This window comes from Podarcis tiliguerta, assembly GCF_965153285.1.
Source record: "Podarcis tiliguerta genome assembly, chromosome: 6".
Taxonomy (NCBI): Eukaryota; Metazoa; Chordata; class Lepidosauria; order Squamata; family Lacertidae; genus Podarcis; species Podarcis tiliguerta.
The window spans coordinates 40435794-40451891 of record NC_139539.1 but is presented as its reverse complement, the minus strand read 5'-3'; the positions used below and the strand labels follow the sequence as shown (position 1 = coordinate 40451891).

Below are 16098 nucleotides of genomic sequence, written 5' to 3'. Positions count from 1 at the left end.
AGAAAGTCTCCCCCCTCCACCACTGCCCTTGGCTGGAGGATTCTTAACTTCTGAAATGCAGTATAATAAGTCAGTGCAAAGTATACCCCCCTGAGAAATAACACTGGGTGGCAGGGTGGTATTTCATTAATTTACTGAGTGAGCGAGACTCCTCATAAAATAAATGCTCTAGGCATTGCACAAATAAAAAATAAATGAAATAAAAAATAACAGTAAATCCATACTGCAATAAAACCACAATAAACTTAAGAGACAACCGGCATAAAAGTCCAGCTACACAACCAGCACAATAAAATGCTGTGTGCAGCACGGAACTAAGGCAACTATCAAATACATACATTAAAAACCACTAAGCTTTCCTGGGGGAATTAAATCCAGATCTTAAAAGGCTGCTCCATTCTTTCTCTGTCCTGTGGTTCTGCATCCGTTGGGCAGCTTTCCATTTTCTCTGGATGCGTAGCTGTGACTCTACACATCCTTATCTGTAAGTCCCATCAACATTTGATTTCTGAACAAGGGCTTAACTCCCAAGTAAATTTACACAAGATCAGGCTCAGGAGTCTTCTGCAAGATATTGGAAAACGCACATGCCGCCCCTGTGACTACTAGTTCCTTAAAAATAATTGAGGGATGGGAGTGATCCTTAAATTGAAGGGGACTCAACAACAGTAAACTCAATTTGCCTCTGATGGACTATATTGAATTGCCGGAAATGACCGGCAGAATCCGAGACCAGGGAGAAGAGTCGGTGGAAGAAGTTTGGAAGAAATTTAAAGACTATTTACAGAAATACTGCAAAATTAATGAATGTTAGAATGATGTTGGATTGAAGTTAAGTGGTTTTTAGCAGCAATGTTATAAAGGAATATGTAAAAATGGATTGTTAACAGGTGATAATCTAAAGCTATAATATATTAAGATAAAATCAAAGAGGGAAAGGATTTGCTGAATTAACTAATTGAACTGGAATACAAGAAAGGGAGGTGTGAGGAGGTCAGGGAAACAAGCAAATGAAAGATAAGATATGGAAAGACTGATCTGTTTTTAACTGTTTTTATTTTGTATTTTCTTTTTATTCTTTTTTATTTTTGTAATATGTTGAAATGTCAATAAATATCTTTTTTTAAAAAAAAAACCTCAACATGCCTCCTCCCAATAGATGCTGTACCAGTCGGACCCGCACTCAGCTCCTGTTCTGTACACAGCCGCCAAAAATTGGATTGAGATCATGGTTCCAGAAGACTCTACTCATGCAGTGGTGCAAATCAGGACGACTGGTCCAGGAGGAGATGGAGTCCCAGCAGAGGTGCGCATCCTGAGAAACAGTGGTGCGTCTGCTCTTCTCTTTTCTCCTTATTCTACGTTTATCGTGTAGGCTCAACTTTTCGCCCCAGCAGGCAAGTTAAAAACGGCAGGATCAATTGCCTTTAGTAACGGGCAAGTTTATTCTCCCCTGGCTTTGTTACTTGGTTCTCTGCTTTGGTGTGACAGTGGAAAATTAACAGGGATAAATGCTGGGGAAATAACAAGACTGAGTGCTGTAGTGCTGGGTCACATTTCTCCAGTATTGAGGATGAATAACGACTCTTGTTCCACACTTGAGTTGGAAAGTGTGCCTTGTCTGAACTCCAGTCCAGGGTCCATGGGTATTTAGTCAGAGCGCTTTGATTTGGTAGTGAAATGGGGCATGGAACCCATCCCATAAACATTCTAATGCATATTCAAACCCTGGGTTTACTATGAATTGAAATATGTGATGAGGGGGCAAAGGAGTTCAGTTCTGCACAGACTTGGATTAAATAAAATCTTAACTGGATAAGAATTACAGGGCGACCTTACACTTGAAGCAAGCGCCATGCGGCTCTGAGGTTCATACTTCCAAGCCAGGGAGTAAGAATTTTGATGACAACACTAGAAGTACAGGTTCAGCCACCACTGTGAAATGTGTTTGGGACCTGTGTTTAGGAACTTGAAGAAGCAATGCAGTAGTGGAGCATGGTGGAGGGTGGGGTAGCACCAGTACTTTGTTTCTAGAAAAGAAAGGTGCCGGTACTCTGGTCAGTTGCCCTGGGTGCAAAATTTCCTCAGGGCCAGGAAAAGCAATTACATGTAGAACGATTCCTTCTTGGGGAAGGAGGCGGAAGGGCTCCAGGATCCTGTCAGAGCCTTGCACCTCCTTCCCCAAGTCCAGGAAGCATTTGCCCAGCTTAGGGAAGGAGATTCAATGCTGTGACAGGGTCCAAGAGCCCTCCTTCCTCCTTCCCAATAAAAGGTGGTGGTACTGTGAGTGTCTGGAGGCGGTTGGAGGATGGATGGCGGCTAACAGATTGAGGCTGAATCCTGACAAGACAGAAGTACTGTTTTTGGGGGACAGGAGGCGGGCAGGTGTGGAGGATTCCTTGGTCCTGAATGGGGTAACTGTGCCCCTGAAGGACCAGGTGCGCAGCCTGGGAGTCATTTTGGACTCACAGCTGTCCATGGGGGCACAGGTCAAATCTGTGTCCAGGGCAGCTGTTTACCAGCTCCATCTGGTACATAGGCTGAGACCCTATCTGCCTGCGGACTGTCTCGCCAGAGTGGTGCATGCTCTGGTTATCTCCAGCTTGGGCTACTGCAATGCGCTCTACGTGGGGCTACCTTTGAAGGTGACTCGGAAACTAATCCAGAATGCGGCAGCTAGACTGGTGACTGGGGGCAGCCGCCGAGACCATATAACACCGATCTTGAAAGACCTACATTGGCTCCCAGTACGTTTCCGAGCACAATTCAAAGTGTTGGTGCTGACCTTTAAAGCCCTAAACGGCCTCTGTCCAGTATACCTGAAGGAGCGTCTCCACCCCCATCATTCTGCCCGGACGCTGAGGTCCAGCGCCGAGGGCCTTCTGGCGGTTCCCTCATTGCGAGAAGCAAAGCTACAGGGAACCAGGCAGAGGGCCTTCTCGGTAGTGGCGCCCGCCCTGTGGAACGCCCTTCCAGCAGATGTCAAAGCGATAAACAACTACCTGACATTCAGAAGACATCTTAAGGCAGCCCTGTTCAGGGAAGTTTTTAACGTGTGATATTTTAGTGTATTTTTGGTTTCTATGAAAGCTGCCCAGAGTGGCTGGGAGGCCCAGCCAGATGGGCGGGGTATAAATAATAAATTATTATTATTATTATTATTATTATTATTATTATTATTATTATTATTATTACTGTGTACCATTGCATACCACCAGGAAAAACTCAAGTTTAGTTGTCTCAAATTCATTTTGAAGAGGTAAGCAAACTCCTAAGAAATCCAGTTATAGTGGCTGACATATGCACACAGAAGCAGGACTGTTACATCAGCTGCACACTTAAAAATGTCTCTGGAACAAAGTCAGAAAATAATCATGCCAGTGTTTGGTTTGGTTAAAAACATACACACAAAAAAAAAACCTTGGAGAAGAACAGAGTGAAACAGTAGTTCTTCATCAGTAAATCAATAATATTGAGAAATGTATTGCAACGCAAGCAGTTGAGTGATCAATTAAGCAATGCACTAATTGAATGACTAGATCAACAAAGCTCTGTGTGCAAATACATTCCACTATAAATGGCTTGTATTTTAGAATACTTCTCTCCTGGCTGGCCTTGTTTCACTTATGTAAGTAAAAGCTGGGCATCCTTCAACTAGCCTATCTTACCATAAGCACTTCTCTTATGTAAAAGGGAGAGAAAGATCTGTAGTGGGAGATGGACTGAGAAGGATAAACTGGGAGTCAAGGGCAAACTGAGAAACATCTGCACAGCCTTCATGTAACAGGAGGAACTAGGAATTTAATGGGCAGAATACGGAGAGAAGCTGGGAACTGCAGGTGATTGAAGTACCCTTGACATGTCTCTAGGTACATAAACATTCACACAATAGGCTTCCACCATTTCAAAAATGTTTTGCCATGTGGGGTGTTTTGAATAGGCCTGGATGCTCAGCTATATTTTCATGGCCCCAGCAGCTAATCCAAAGCCATAACAGGGACAGTTAAAGGACAAACCACATGAGCCTCTTTCAGAAGCATGGCTGGTATCCAGTCATCACGAGTGGTGGCGGCAGGTATGTGCATGCGAGCATAGGCAAGCTCCACACATACGTCAGAATGCATTCATTGAGCACACAGACCCCAAACCATGCTTCAGAAATATATCATGCATAGCGTTGATCTCCAGGCTCCCAGAATCTGCCCCCACTGGTTCTGGAATCTAGAGTTTGCTCCAGTACTAGAACAATGCTGACTTGCTGAGCCAGTGCTTCGCCTTCGCCTTCCCCTGGAGCATAGCATACAATGGAAAACGCAGAACAAACACTTCAGGAAATTCTGAAGCTTCTGCTTGTTCAAAACAAAGGGCCTTTTTACTTGTGTTTTTGCAACTCAACAGCATTGTTTCTTTCTTACAGGGACCAGTATGATGGTGCAAAATTCTGCTGACCGTCCAGTGGCAAATACAGTGGTTGCTCTGATGTACTCACTAATTCTGTCTGCACTAATGGGTTGCTTGGAGCTCTGATAACCAGCCCTTGTTAAAGAGAGATGTTGGATTCCTCCTCATCAAGCCAGAAATCAACAACTGACCATTGGGAGTACAAATTTCTACTACAACTAGTAGTAGAAAAGAACTCAAGAGAAAAAAAATATATATATACTCTTTTCTTCCTTTTTCTTTTTTTAGAAAATAGAATATTTCATACAAGACACGAGTCTTTAATCAGTCAGTGGTTTTTTTTAACTGAAGAAACAAAAGGATGAATTTCATATGAATTCTGGAAACTGGCTGTCTCATATTACTGTATTCAGTAGATTCTTCTGCCTTACAAAGCCATGTACAGAAGGAAACGGACTCTTAAAACTCAATCTTGAACCTTGTTTTCTTTCTTTCTTTTTTTAAATTACAGAATAAACGCAGTATCTTTTGAGGAGAGGTTTTCAAAGAGACGAGCATGCTCTGTATCATTCCAGCCAGTATTGAACTGACGACTCTTGGGTTCAGAGATGAAGGAGAACTCACTGAGTGGCAGCATTAGTCTAATCACTGCCTTTCATGGCAACCAACTGAAGTGGAGAAAGCTAATGGTGATGGACAAGCATTTCCCACCCCAGACTTTAGAAGAAGCAAGCAGAGCTTTGTGAATGGGTTGCCAGAAGTAGAAAATTGAGGCTCACGGGTGGAACCAAAAACATTAAGTTGCCTTGCCATGTGGCTTCCACCCAGTATGTGCTGCTTGTAATCTTCGGTGCTTTGCCACACTTGGCGCAACACACATGCATTTACCAGTTCTTGCATTTTCCTTTGGTTTTCTTTCCTTCTCCTCCCCCTGCCCCACTCCACTAGGTGTTCTGAAGAGAAAGAGATACCAGAGGAGCTTTTATGTCAGGAGGGAAAGGTTCAGGGTCTGTCTAAAAGGACGTTTGAATGCGGTAGACTGGAGGTGGTAACTGCAGAAGCCTCTTTCCACTTTTACATAGTAATATCATCTGTCCAAACTTCCATTAACCTGCCTTGGACCTGAGAGCAAATTCAATCTATTAAGTTGTCTTGCCTTTCCACCTGTAGGAAAGTTCTCAGGTCATGTGTGGTTGCCAAACCAATAAATATTTGGAAATGTTATGCCTCTCAATGCCTACTGATCACTGTCAGAACTAAATAGTAGATCAATCGAGTGCCTGAACTGAGACATAAGAATGCTGACAGACACCTTTTGTTTCTCAGAACGTTCTTCAGTGATTTAATGTTTGTTCTTAGCTGGTTGATCTCTCTTAGTGTGCTTTACATCTTTCGGAGACTAAGGAAGGGGGGAAAACTTCAGCTCCCCAAACAGCTTGTAAGAACGAACCAATAAGATTAGTGTAGGAATCCTGTTACGCACTATAAAACACCATCGTACTTTCCTGATCTCAGAAAATAGGACAGATGCTTACTGGGGCTACCCAGCCAGATGGGAAGGGAAACGTTTAAGGTGCAGGGGTTGCTTCTTTTAGTGATTGGACAACTTCTTCAGATCTTAAACATACAGAAATGGCTTGATGATGGTGTTTTCCCCCTTGGTGATGGTGTTCTTCATATTTCACAGTGTTGAATGGATGTGGATAGCAACCCCTGTAGCTACTCGGTTGGCTGGAGAGGTGGTGATTAACTCTGGCAGCGTCTCCCCAAGCCATTATCAGCTCTAATAAGGGGGTAAATATAGGTATTTCACTCACCTTCAAAGGAGAAAGCTAGTTCGTTACAAGTCTATTTTATTGTGTCTGCTCCAGTCCTAAGGTACCTACATAGAATGTGAATTGTCCTCCATAATTTACATCCTTTTTAGAAATGTTAGTCTTAAATTATGTGCTAGCTTCCCCTTTTGATGGAAGCTCTTCTGTTGTTCCAATGCAAGTTATAGCTATGTTTTGTATATTTTATGTGAATTTTAGAGTTCTTGCTCTATTTTTATTGAAGGCTTGGTATATTTCTTGTTTGGGGTAGATTGGTTGGCATTAAGAGGTTTTGTTGGCGTTAAGGGAATCTCTCCAACTTATGAAGCAAAGTTTGTTCCCAAATTGTTTGTAACTAGATACTGGGAAATGAACTAGGGACCTACTTCATGTGGTCTACCATTGAACTGTGGCTACTCAAGATATGTCACTCAGAAGCATCAGGTGTGAGTTATCTCTGCATGACACATTATGGTATACTAAGCTTAAATTAAGCTAGAACTTGGACCAGGAACCTATCAAGTGATCAAACCAAGTTGCCTTTGAAAATGTGCAGCATACCTTAACCTCTCTAGATAGCCATGGAGTGGAATCTGATTAGAGGGTGTGGGTTCCAGGCAAGTTTGAGTTCCACCATTTTGCTCTTCCAGAAATTAAATACTGGTGGCAGCGTTCAGAGTATCTTTGGTTCTCCAGATGCTGCTGGACTACCATCATCCCTGACCATTGGCCATGCTGATTACTGATGATGGGAGTTGAAGTTCATCAACATCTGGAGGGCCACAGGTTCATCATACCTGTCCTCAACAGTGAGAGGTAATATAACATGGGATGGAAAAGGAAGTGCTCCCCCAGCATGCCGAGTTCTCCTGACAACCTGGGCAGAGAGGGCCAAGTGGTGTTTGAAAAACTGAGCCTTGATATTTTGATGCTTAAACAAGATGCAAACTGAAAAGGGCACAGAAACCTGTTTTCCAGTGGTCTTATATCACCCCTTCAACATAGTCTGCTCTACTTTGGTAATGTGGAAAACCTAAAAACTGTAGAGTAACTTTACCAGCATTGTGTATAAGTGCGATGCCAATAGTTTTACATTTGCATTCTATTAAAAACGGCCACTGGCGGGATACATCTTGTTGCTCTGCTCATCTCTGTTGAGTTTGATGGGGTGTAGCCTTGTCTCTTTTCAAGGGCATGAAAAGGCCTTTTTTCTTCACTAAGGTGGGGTGTCTATGAATCCAGTCAGGGCCTAGGCCCTACCTCCTTGGCCAAGGAGTTCCACCTTGGTGTTAAGCTAGTTGTATCTCATTCCTCTTCTGCTCTTTCCCAGGGACACCCTTGGTTGTTCTCTCCTCCATCTAAGGGGTGGGTGGGTGCCAACCAAGCTGCCTTCTTAAAAAACAAACAAACAAAAAATCTTTATCCTAACAGAAGAAAGTGTTGAAGGTATCCTCCAGCTGGCACTGGACTGTTGGAAGTGGGGATGAAAGAGCACATTTTTAAGCAGACTGACCTTATTTGCATCTCCCAGGCTAATATATGCCTAATACCTGGATTGGACCATAGTTGACCTTCGATTTTGCACTTCTTGGCCCAAAATACATACCAAAATGTGTAAAAATAATAATAAGTGTTTTTTAAGGTTAAAGTAGATTTAGAAATGCACACATGGATATGAAATACACATTTAAATATGATTTTTGTAATAAAAATACATATTTAAATATTTAAATATTAATTTCTGTATTGATTTTTAATAAATTGCAGATTGATAAAGCAGGAAGTGATAGATTTGTGAACGAACATGTGAGAAACTGACAGAGACTGGAAATAGACAGATCTGCCTATCTCTAGCTGGAAGCTATTTCTTTGGGAGCTAACACGGCGTTGTGATTGGCTAAGAGACATGACCTGTAAACCAAGAGTTCCTTGATTCACAGCTTGCCTCTGCCATGGATGCAGTAGGTGGCCTTAGACAAGCCGCTATCACTCAACCTCAGTGCCTCATCTGTAATAGGGGGTGTGATAATAATACTGATTTGCCTTTCAGGATGATTTGTAAGGATCTCTGAGATCATGTACGAGGAGCACTTTGAGGACTCCAAATTGCTACGAAAATGTTATTGTACTTTTCAGTTGCATATATTGTTTTGTTGCAGTTCTTCTCTCCTGTTGACCTGAAGGAGTATTTTGACAGCAGTGTGCAAACTCAAGTCAGGGTGTATAGAAAAGCAAGCGGGAGATTTTGTTCAACACAGGCAAAAAGGGAGAGGCAAACCATGTCCCCTGCGTGGGCCATATAAGAGTGTTTCATGCCCTTATCTAAAAGCATGCAAGGTAGGCATTTGTGCAGTGCATCAGTGTGTTTTGGTAGGCTGTATTTTAGAATGAGGGAATTTCTCCAGAGCAAAAAAAGACATCCTTGTTGTATTCCAGCATGCAATCTAGAATACTTCCAATTCCGCTCGGCTTCAAACGAGGCTGAACCCTGTGGAGAACTTCATGCCTATAGCTGTGCTAATGAAACAGTTTGTTATAGTTTATGTAATGTGCATAGAATGGGATAGAACTGGGCATGCCAGAGACACTTTGCAAATGTTAACATTTCCTTGGGCTCAGGTGGGGCTCAGGGCAGGTATCTTCATGCTGAACTGCATCCCTGACATATTACTGGCAAAATTCACCTGTGACACATTGATTGGAAAGGATACCAGTTGACTTTTTTCCATGAGTGTCACTCTAGACTTCAGACTTGCTGTTTAAAATAAAGCAGTGTTTTAAAATATAAAAGTGAGACACTATTAGGATGTATGATAAATAGCCCTGTGAAATTACGTGTGTATGTATGTATGTATATTTATATGTGCATTTGTTTTTGAATTTGTGTTATTTCTTCTCATGCATTGAAATATATTCTTTTTGTTACATTTACATTCATACTCCAACTTACCATGTATAAATAAAACTGCAGTACACATTCAGGTTTTATACTGTATCAGTGTTTTCAGGCAAGCGAACAGTAGAGAGGCATCTACTGATAGCTGTCTTGAGGACTTGCAGTAGATTGGGACATGGGTGGCGCTGTGGTCTAAACCACTGAGCCTCTTGGGCTTGCCGATTGGAAGGTCGGCGGTTCGAATCCCCGTGGCGGGGTGAGCTCCCATTGCTCTGCTTCTGCCAACCTAGCAGTTCAAAAGCACGCCAGTGCAAGTAGATAAATAGGTACCGCTGCGGTGGGAAGGTAAACGGCATTTTTGTGTGCTCTGGTTCCCGTCAGTGTTCCGTTGCACCAGAAGCTGATTAGTCATGCTGGCCACATGACCGGGAAAACTGTCTGTGGATAAACGCCAGCTCCCTCAGCCTGAAAGCGAGATTAGCAACGCAACCCCAGTTGCCTTTGACTGGACTTAACCATCCGGGGGTCTTTTACCTTTACCTAGATTGGCAAAGATTTCTGGGTCCCAGAGAGCTGGAGGTAAACATAGTGGCTAAAGGGACCTATGAAGTCCATGGTTTGAATCAAATCTCTGTCATTAACTCATTGTGTTGTCTTAGGTGGTCTACTCTCAGTCTATACCTGCAATAATGCTGGCTTACTTTACAGTGTTAGTGAAAAGACTGAAGCTAGATCAGGGGTTCCCCAAACTGTCATCTATGAGCTTGTATTCAGGTGTGGATTTGTGGGTTTTCGTATTGCTGCTTTCATTTTAATATATTTTACTTTATTCAGTCCTGAAGCTCCTATCTGGTACATATCTGCCTCCGAGCAAATTTGCGTAGCAATACGCTGCAAGTGTATGTCCTTTGCTCCTTTCCCTCCCAATCCAAAAAGTGGATACTGCAAAACTGAAGCCTGCCCACCCTTAAGCATTTTCCCATGACATTGACAAATCTGCACTCTGGACCTACAGAGGTTTCCCCCATGCAGCTTGGCATCACTAGTAATGCCAAGGATTGTTCCAGTGGTGGGAAGGCTGTGGCCCTCTTGGGGTTATTAGACTCCATCTCCCAGCATGGTCAATAATCGGGTATGATGGGAGGTATAGTCCAACAATATCTAAAAAGCCATGGGTTCCCCATCCCTACTTTCATCAGAGAGAAGCAAGTGCCCACCTTAGGCTCAGTGCCCCTCCTGCCAGTCACCTAGTGGGAGATCAGTGCTGGTCACATTGTGGGTGTGCAGGGAACAGCTTCCTGAATGCTGCCGCAGTTCTGTATTCTCCTCTTGCAGTTGAGATTCCCTGGATCAGGGCTGTTAGGAACTGAATACCAGAATACAATACAACTTTCCCCTTTATATATATCCCCAAGATATATATAAATATACATATATATCTTCCCCATTATAGCTGTGTCCATTACACAGCATGGTTTGATTAGTTTGACTGCTAAGTACAATAATTCACTAAGGCATGATCCACACTGTTTTTCATTTTCATTTTTTTTATCCACACTTAGACCGGCATTTTTATTTTTCACAAATAACGTGTTTTGCCTGCCTGCCTTTCACTGCTTTCATCCACTGATGGTAGTAAGGTTTTCTCCATCTGATTTGAGCATGAAGGTCAAGCAAGGTCAGGGATGTCATTGATGTGTTCTGTGGTATGCATGGTATGGTTTTGTTTGGAAGGATTCCTGCTTTCTCTGTTTTGAAGCAACCCAGTGGCCTAAGGTAACTGCAACAGCACGTGGTCCTTCACTTGTTCCAAAGACCATGTATGGAAAGGGAAGGATGTGCCCATTCCAGGTAACATGGCCATTAACTTAACACAAGCTGAATGTAGTCTGTGGCCTCCCCCAAGCTAGCATTCTCCAGGTGTTTTGGACTACAACTCCTGTCATTTCTAATCACTGGCCAAGCTTGCTAGGGATGATGGGAGCTGGAGTCTAACTCTATAGATTGTAGTGGAGCTCACCAAAGCCACATCACAATGACACAACTGATGTGGACTCCCAAGCTTTTGATACTGACCACAGCAGGAGCAGCCCATGTGGTGGCCTCAAGGTGTGGACTGCTGCCCTCAGCAAACCCAACCAGCACTGCCAGTGGCCCTGGGTGATTGATGAGAGTTGCAGTTCACAGCATCAAGTGAGGGGACCACATTGGCCACCCATGGAAGACATTTTTCTTGTGGCTTTGCCTAATCACTAATCTGGGGTCTGGCTTCCTCGCACTTAACTTGAAAACCTTACACTATCTTCAAGAACTCTCCTTTGCCTCTTCTATTCCAGTTTCATTGTACAGGAAATGGGGATGGTGGAAGTACATTCTCAGTAATTTTGTTGTACACTATTTTTTTAAAGAAATGAATAGAACAACTAAAAAAAAGCCCCCAAGCATTGTAAGCAGATTATGATTAATGTTACTTATTGACTACAGTAGCACGCAGTTCTTAAATAAAGATCTTCAAAAAGACTTCAGTGAACATCTCCGTTGTGACTTATTTCCAAACGTGTATTTCTTCCAACCAGAAGTTGGGAATGATTTGAGCAAGAGGTTGGAAGTGTGAGCCAGAAAAAATAAAGACAGTGCTGATATCCCCACTAGCTGGACAAAGGAAGGCAATCAGGGTAAGAGTGGGGGTGGGGTCTTTGTTAAGCTGAAACATAGCCACCACCCACCCTGGCAAATATACCATCCTGTATTGAAATGTTGGGGAAATCTCTGAGATGGCAACCATGGGAAATTGTGCAAATGCATAGATACACTATGCAATTTTTTTTCAGGGGGTGCAGTACTCCCCTAAATTTCAATTATGCCCTCAGGGGTGGAAAGGCGGTTCAAATTGTCTGAACTATGCTGGGAGGGATGGAAGGAGAAGTTTGGTTGGGATTTTAATGCAAACCTACCTGATTCACACTTCCCAAAACAGCCAAACAAAAGCACAGCTCCTCTCTGAAATTTGGACTTCTCTGAATTTTGTGTTGGGAGTTTTCCAACCAAATAACGTGTGCAAAAATGTGTGTACAGGAGAGCCTGTGTATAGAAACACATTAGCTTAGTGAAAAATAACATTCAATGCATGCTATTAGGGAAATTTGTTAGCAAATATGTGTCTATCGTGAGAAATTTGCATGGGAACCATACAGAATTTTCATGAGAAATTAAAAAAAAAACCTACAAGCTAATGCCGAAATTTATTAGGAGCCAATAAGAAGAAAACATTAGGTTTTTCCCTTTTAAGGTGTCATCGTCTGCATGTCTGGACCACTTAGCTCCCTGTCACACTGAGGCCCACTTGTCATAGAAAGAACCTGTCATGAATTTGGCCAAGGAACCCACCTTACAGGAAAGGAACATCCGTCAAATTCTCAGGTATTATTCCCAAGAGAATGTCAACTGCTCACCCACCAAGGCAGTAGTGTAGCTCAGGCAAACCATGTACTCTTACCACAGAACCCACTAGCTGTTACACATTCCCAGATTTTGCACTACCTTTCAGAGGTTTTGGCTTCAAACCAGCGGTTGGGCACCTCAGACTTGAAGGCCATGTGTGGCTCTCTATCTAGGCCATGCCCCTTGCAGGCCCCCTGCCCAGTATCCTCCTCGAGTGCTTATTCCTGCATGGCATATGTCCATGAACTCTGATACCTCTTGCATTTTGGAGAGGTTGGTTTGTTATGTGGGCAAGTGTAGAAACCTCTGGCTTTCTCGTAGCTGGAATGCAGCCTACTGTAAGAGTCTCATCCTTTGTCCTACCCACTTTTCCCTCTGGCCCCACCCACCATCGTCATGTGGCCCCCTGACCATTGTCTATGAGAAAATGTGGCCTGTGGGCAGAAAACAGTTTCCCCACACTTAACCTTTTACCATTAAGGCACAGGATGGAATTTTATTACTGTCTAATAAATCAAATGGAACTATGTTTATGATTAACGTCACCAAATGATCTTCATAAGCCTGAAGTGATAAGATTAACATAGTGAAATTGCGGTGTACAAGAGCAATCTAATATAGCAAGTCTACAAAACAGCACATCTCATTCCCCATCACCTTCATCGTTTTCATGGGGGTTGGGGCACAGGACACAGTAGAGAAGGCTGTGCAGCACAGCCCCGAGCACCAAGCCGCTTCCAATGCCAACCAGAAACACAAGCACAGCCCTCTGACGCCAAGAGCCCCACCGACCCTGAGCTGGCATGCTGGTGGCATTCTGTTGGTTATTTTCACTTTCTGATTGCTGTTCCAGCATTAAGGATTTGTCAAAATTCAAATCCACCATGTCGCCAGGGATCACGCGAAGTCCAAAGTAGATTCTCTTGACAACCTTGTAGTTTTTCATGAACTGCACATCGCACCTGTACGTCCCCGCATCGTATTCCTCAGCGGGGTAAAGCTTAATAACAAAGCCAGGATTCTTGAAAGGGGCAAAGAGAGTATCGTCTGTTGTGATGATGCCTCGGGCCAGCCTCCATGTGTAGCTGAAGCTCTGGGTGTCGGGACCTATCTCCGCAGTGGTTAGGCAGCTGATCTCGAACGGCCTGCCCACCAGAGCGGTGAAGTGCCGCATCCCACAGATCCAACTGTTCAAACAGTCCACCTTCCGTCGTTTGCAGCCTCTCCTTTGCCCATCAGGCCTAATCTCACATGACTCTTCTTCCTTGTAACCCAGCCCACAGGTGACGCTGCAGCTTGTGGAACTGACTATAACTCTTCCCGAAGCCGTCATCAGGGCTTCGGGAATGGTCACTGCTTCATGAGAAGCCACCGACAGCGGTACAAAGAAAGCAAAGGCCAATGTGCCCAGGGCCAAGCCAGATTCTGTAGCCATCATACTTGGAGAGTCCTTTTACAATCCATTGGGCGGCCTCGTTATATGACCTCCTGCATATCATCCTTTGTTAAAAATATCATAAATGTTTCTGTGGTGTGAAACAGATGCCTTTTCCTGAACCCGCTCCCCAGCTGTAAGACATTCTTGGAATACAAAAAGCAGCCAGGTGGCATCCTGCCAAGGAAAAGAAACTTATTCAAAAGGTGAGCAAAGTTAAGCAGGAAGGTGCAATTAGTAGCACAGCATAGCTATCAACTTTTACCTTTTCTTGACAGGAATCCTATTCGGAATAAGGGAATTTCCCTTAAAAAAATGGGAAATGTTAACAGCTATGTAGCACAGTGCTATGCAATGCTTTGTTAAGTCAATCTCTGGGTGGCATGTTCAGGCAGACACAGCCTCCCTATCACGATCATATCACATAAAAAAAGCTTAGCATAATCAACGAATCGGCAGAACTTAGTAAATTAATTATGGCTGCAATCCTAGAGCCCAGAGCTGGGACAGCTGTAGCCCTCCAAGCTGTTATTGGACTATAATTCCTGTCATCACCAATCTTTCGTTTTACCGGCTGGGCTTATAGGAATTGGAGTCCAGAAACATCTGGAGAGCCACAGCGACTACACATCTGCTAATATATGTATTGGATTGCAGCCTCACAGCTTTATGGTACTTTCACCACAGCCCAAAACCAATACTGAGTCACTCAAGATCAGGTGCTTCTCTGAAAAATGATAGAAAAAGACAGAAGCAGCACAACAGTAAACAAAAAAACTTCCTGGATCCCCCAACTGGTATCTCTTTACTGCCTTAATACATAATTAGACCATCAGAGCTAAACTTGGGTTTTCTGGCAATGTAAAAAAATCTTCATCAGACTTGCCATGACAGCAGTGTTTTCCATTTTAACATACCAACTTTAAAGACAGACAAAACCAGGGACCAGTTTCAATGTTACTACTTTACCAATATAGATTTTATGACCTGTGACAATAGATGTGTGTAAAAGGTACTTCAGGAAGAGTAGTAGGAGCCCAATTATTGTAGTTCCTAAACAAACTTTCAGCAGAAGTGAACTCTGACAAGAGGCCTGCCCTGGAATTTTGATTTGAGGTCTCTAGTCTGAAATGTACTATAGTTTTCCAAACATCACAAACCATAGGAAAGTATGAAGCTGCTATACACTGAATAAAACTCATTCATTTAGCACACTGCTCTGGCTTGTCAATCGCTCTCTAGTCCTGCCAGCTGAGGCCAGTATGAAAAGAAATGCTCTCCAACTGCACAGATCGCTATAGCAGACCTGCCTGGAGGGGAAGAGGGCATCTGAATAAATGTGGGGGGCGGGGACTCAACTATTGTAGATGTATGACGCCAGAACCAGGATGGAGTTTGATGACTACCTTGCACTAACCCCAAATTCTACCAATAATCTTACTCTACCCACCCACTCGTAAATCTGGTACCACAGAAAGCAGGCAAAACAAGAAGCAATACTTACGCAACAGTGACTTGTACATTGTGGATTCAAATTGAAAATACTACCAAACTACAAGAAATTACAAAGATTAGTTTTGAATTTGCAGGTAGTTTTAAATTTGATGACGAGGAACATCAGGACTTCATCAGTCAAGCAGTTTACCATTTTCCCAAACTAACCATTAAGAGAGAAGGATCTGAACCCTGCTCTTTTCTTCAGTGTTCATTAATGCCTCTGCGATGCCGGTGCAGTTATCAAATTGTGATGTCACAAACCAGCTGTTCCAACTGTAGCATCATGCCAGCAATGCCAAACCATTACATTCATACTGGCATAGTGTATTGTAAAGGTGATATTAAGAAGACTATACTGAACCAGGAAGCTAGCTGGTTTGTCCCTAGGGTTCTAAGAGCAAATAAAAAAAAATACATCAACATCATAATCCTCTGCAGGACGTATAGTGTGTGCATTTATTTATTTTTATTATTTTTGTGACATGTTTTAACTGCTTCTCATTCTGAATTAATTCTGGGAGCTGCTGGTGAAGGGCAGGTGATAAATTTATTACTAGCAGAAATAAAATCTGGGTCATGGAAGTTCCTAAAAGACCTGCTCTCCACACACACAA

The 16098-nt window shown here is 43.1% G+C and overlaps 2 protein-coding genes across 5 annotated transcripts in view; one reads left to right on the top strand and one right to left on the bottom strand.

Moving 5' to 3' along the window:
- CNTN2 (contactin 2) overlaps positions 1 to 11636 on the top strand; it is a 68540-nt gene extending 56904 nt beyond the window's left edge. For 2 of the 4 annotated variants that reach the window (XM_083445531.1, XM_083445530.1), the window contains exons 22-23: positions 1160 to 1328; positions 4418 to 11636. In XM_083445531.1, coding sequence (XP_083301657.1) covers positions 1160 to 1328; positions 4418 to 4527 — 279 coding nt within the window. In that variant the 3' untranslated portion in view covers positions 4528 to 11636. Of the gene's footprint in view, positions 1 to 1159; positions 1398 to 4417 lie in introns of all 4 variants that reach the window. The other 2 variants (XM_083445533.1, XM_083445532.1) reach the window with 2 other exon arrangements.
- A 1384-nt stretch (positions 11637 to 13020) lies between these two features.
- On the bottom strand, positions 13021 to 16005 carry TMEM81 (transmembrane protein 81). The gene is made up of 2 exons (XM_083444581.1): positions 15492 to 16005; positions 13021 to 14164 (listed from the first exon to the last, which is right to left on the bottom strand). The coding sequence occupies exon 2, from the start codon at positions 13988 to 13990 to the stop codon at positions 13196 to 13198; it is 795 nt and encodes a 264-aa protein (XP_083300707.1). The 5' UTR covers positions 13991 to 14164; positions 15492 to 16005; the 3' UTR covers positions 13021 to 13195.
- Between the last annotated feature and the right edge of the window lie 93 nt (positions 16006 to 16098).

Excerpts from the sequence above, each read along its gene's own strand:
- TMEM81 (XM_083444581.1), bottom strand. The coding sequence starts at position 13,990 with ATGATGGCTACAGAATCTGGCTTGGCCCTGGGCACATTGGCCTTTGCT.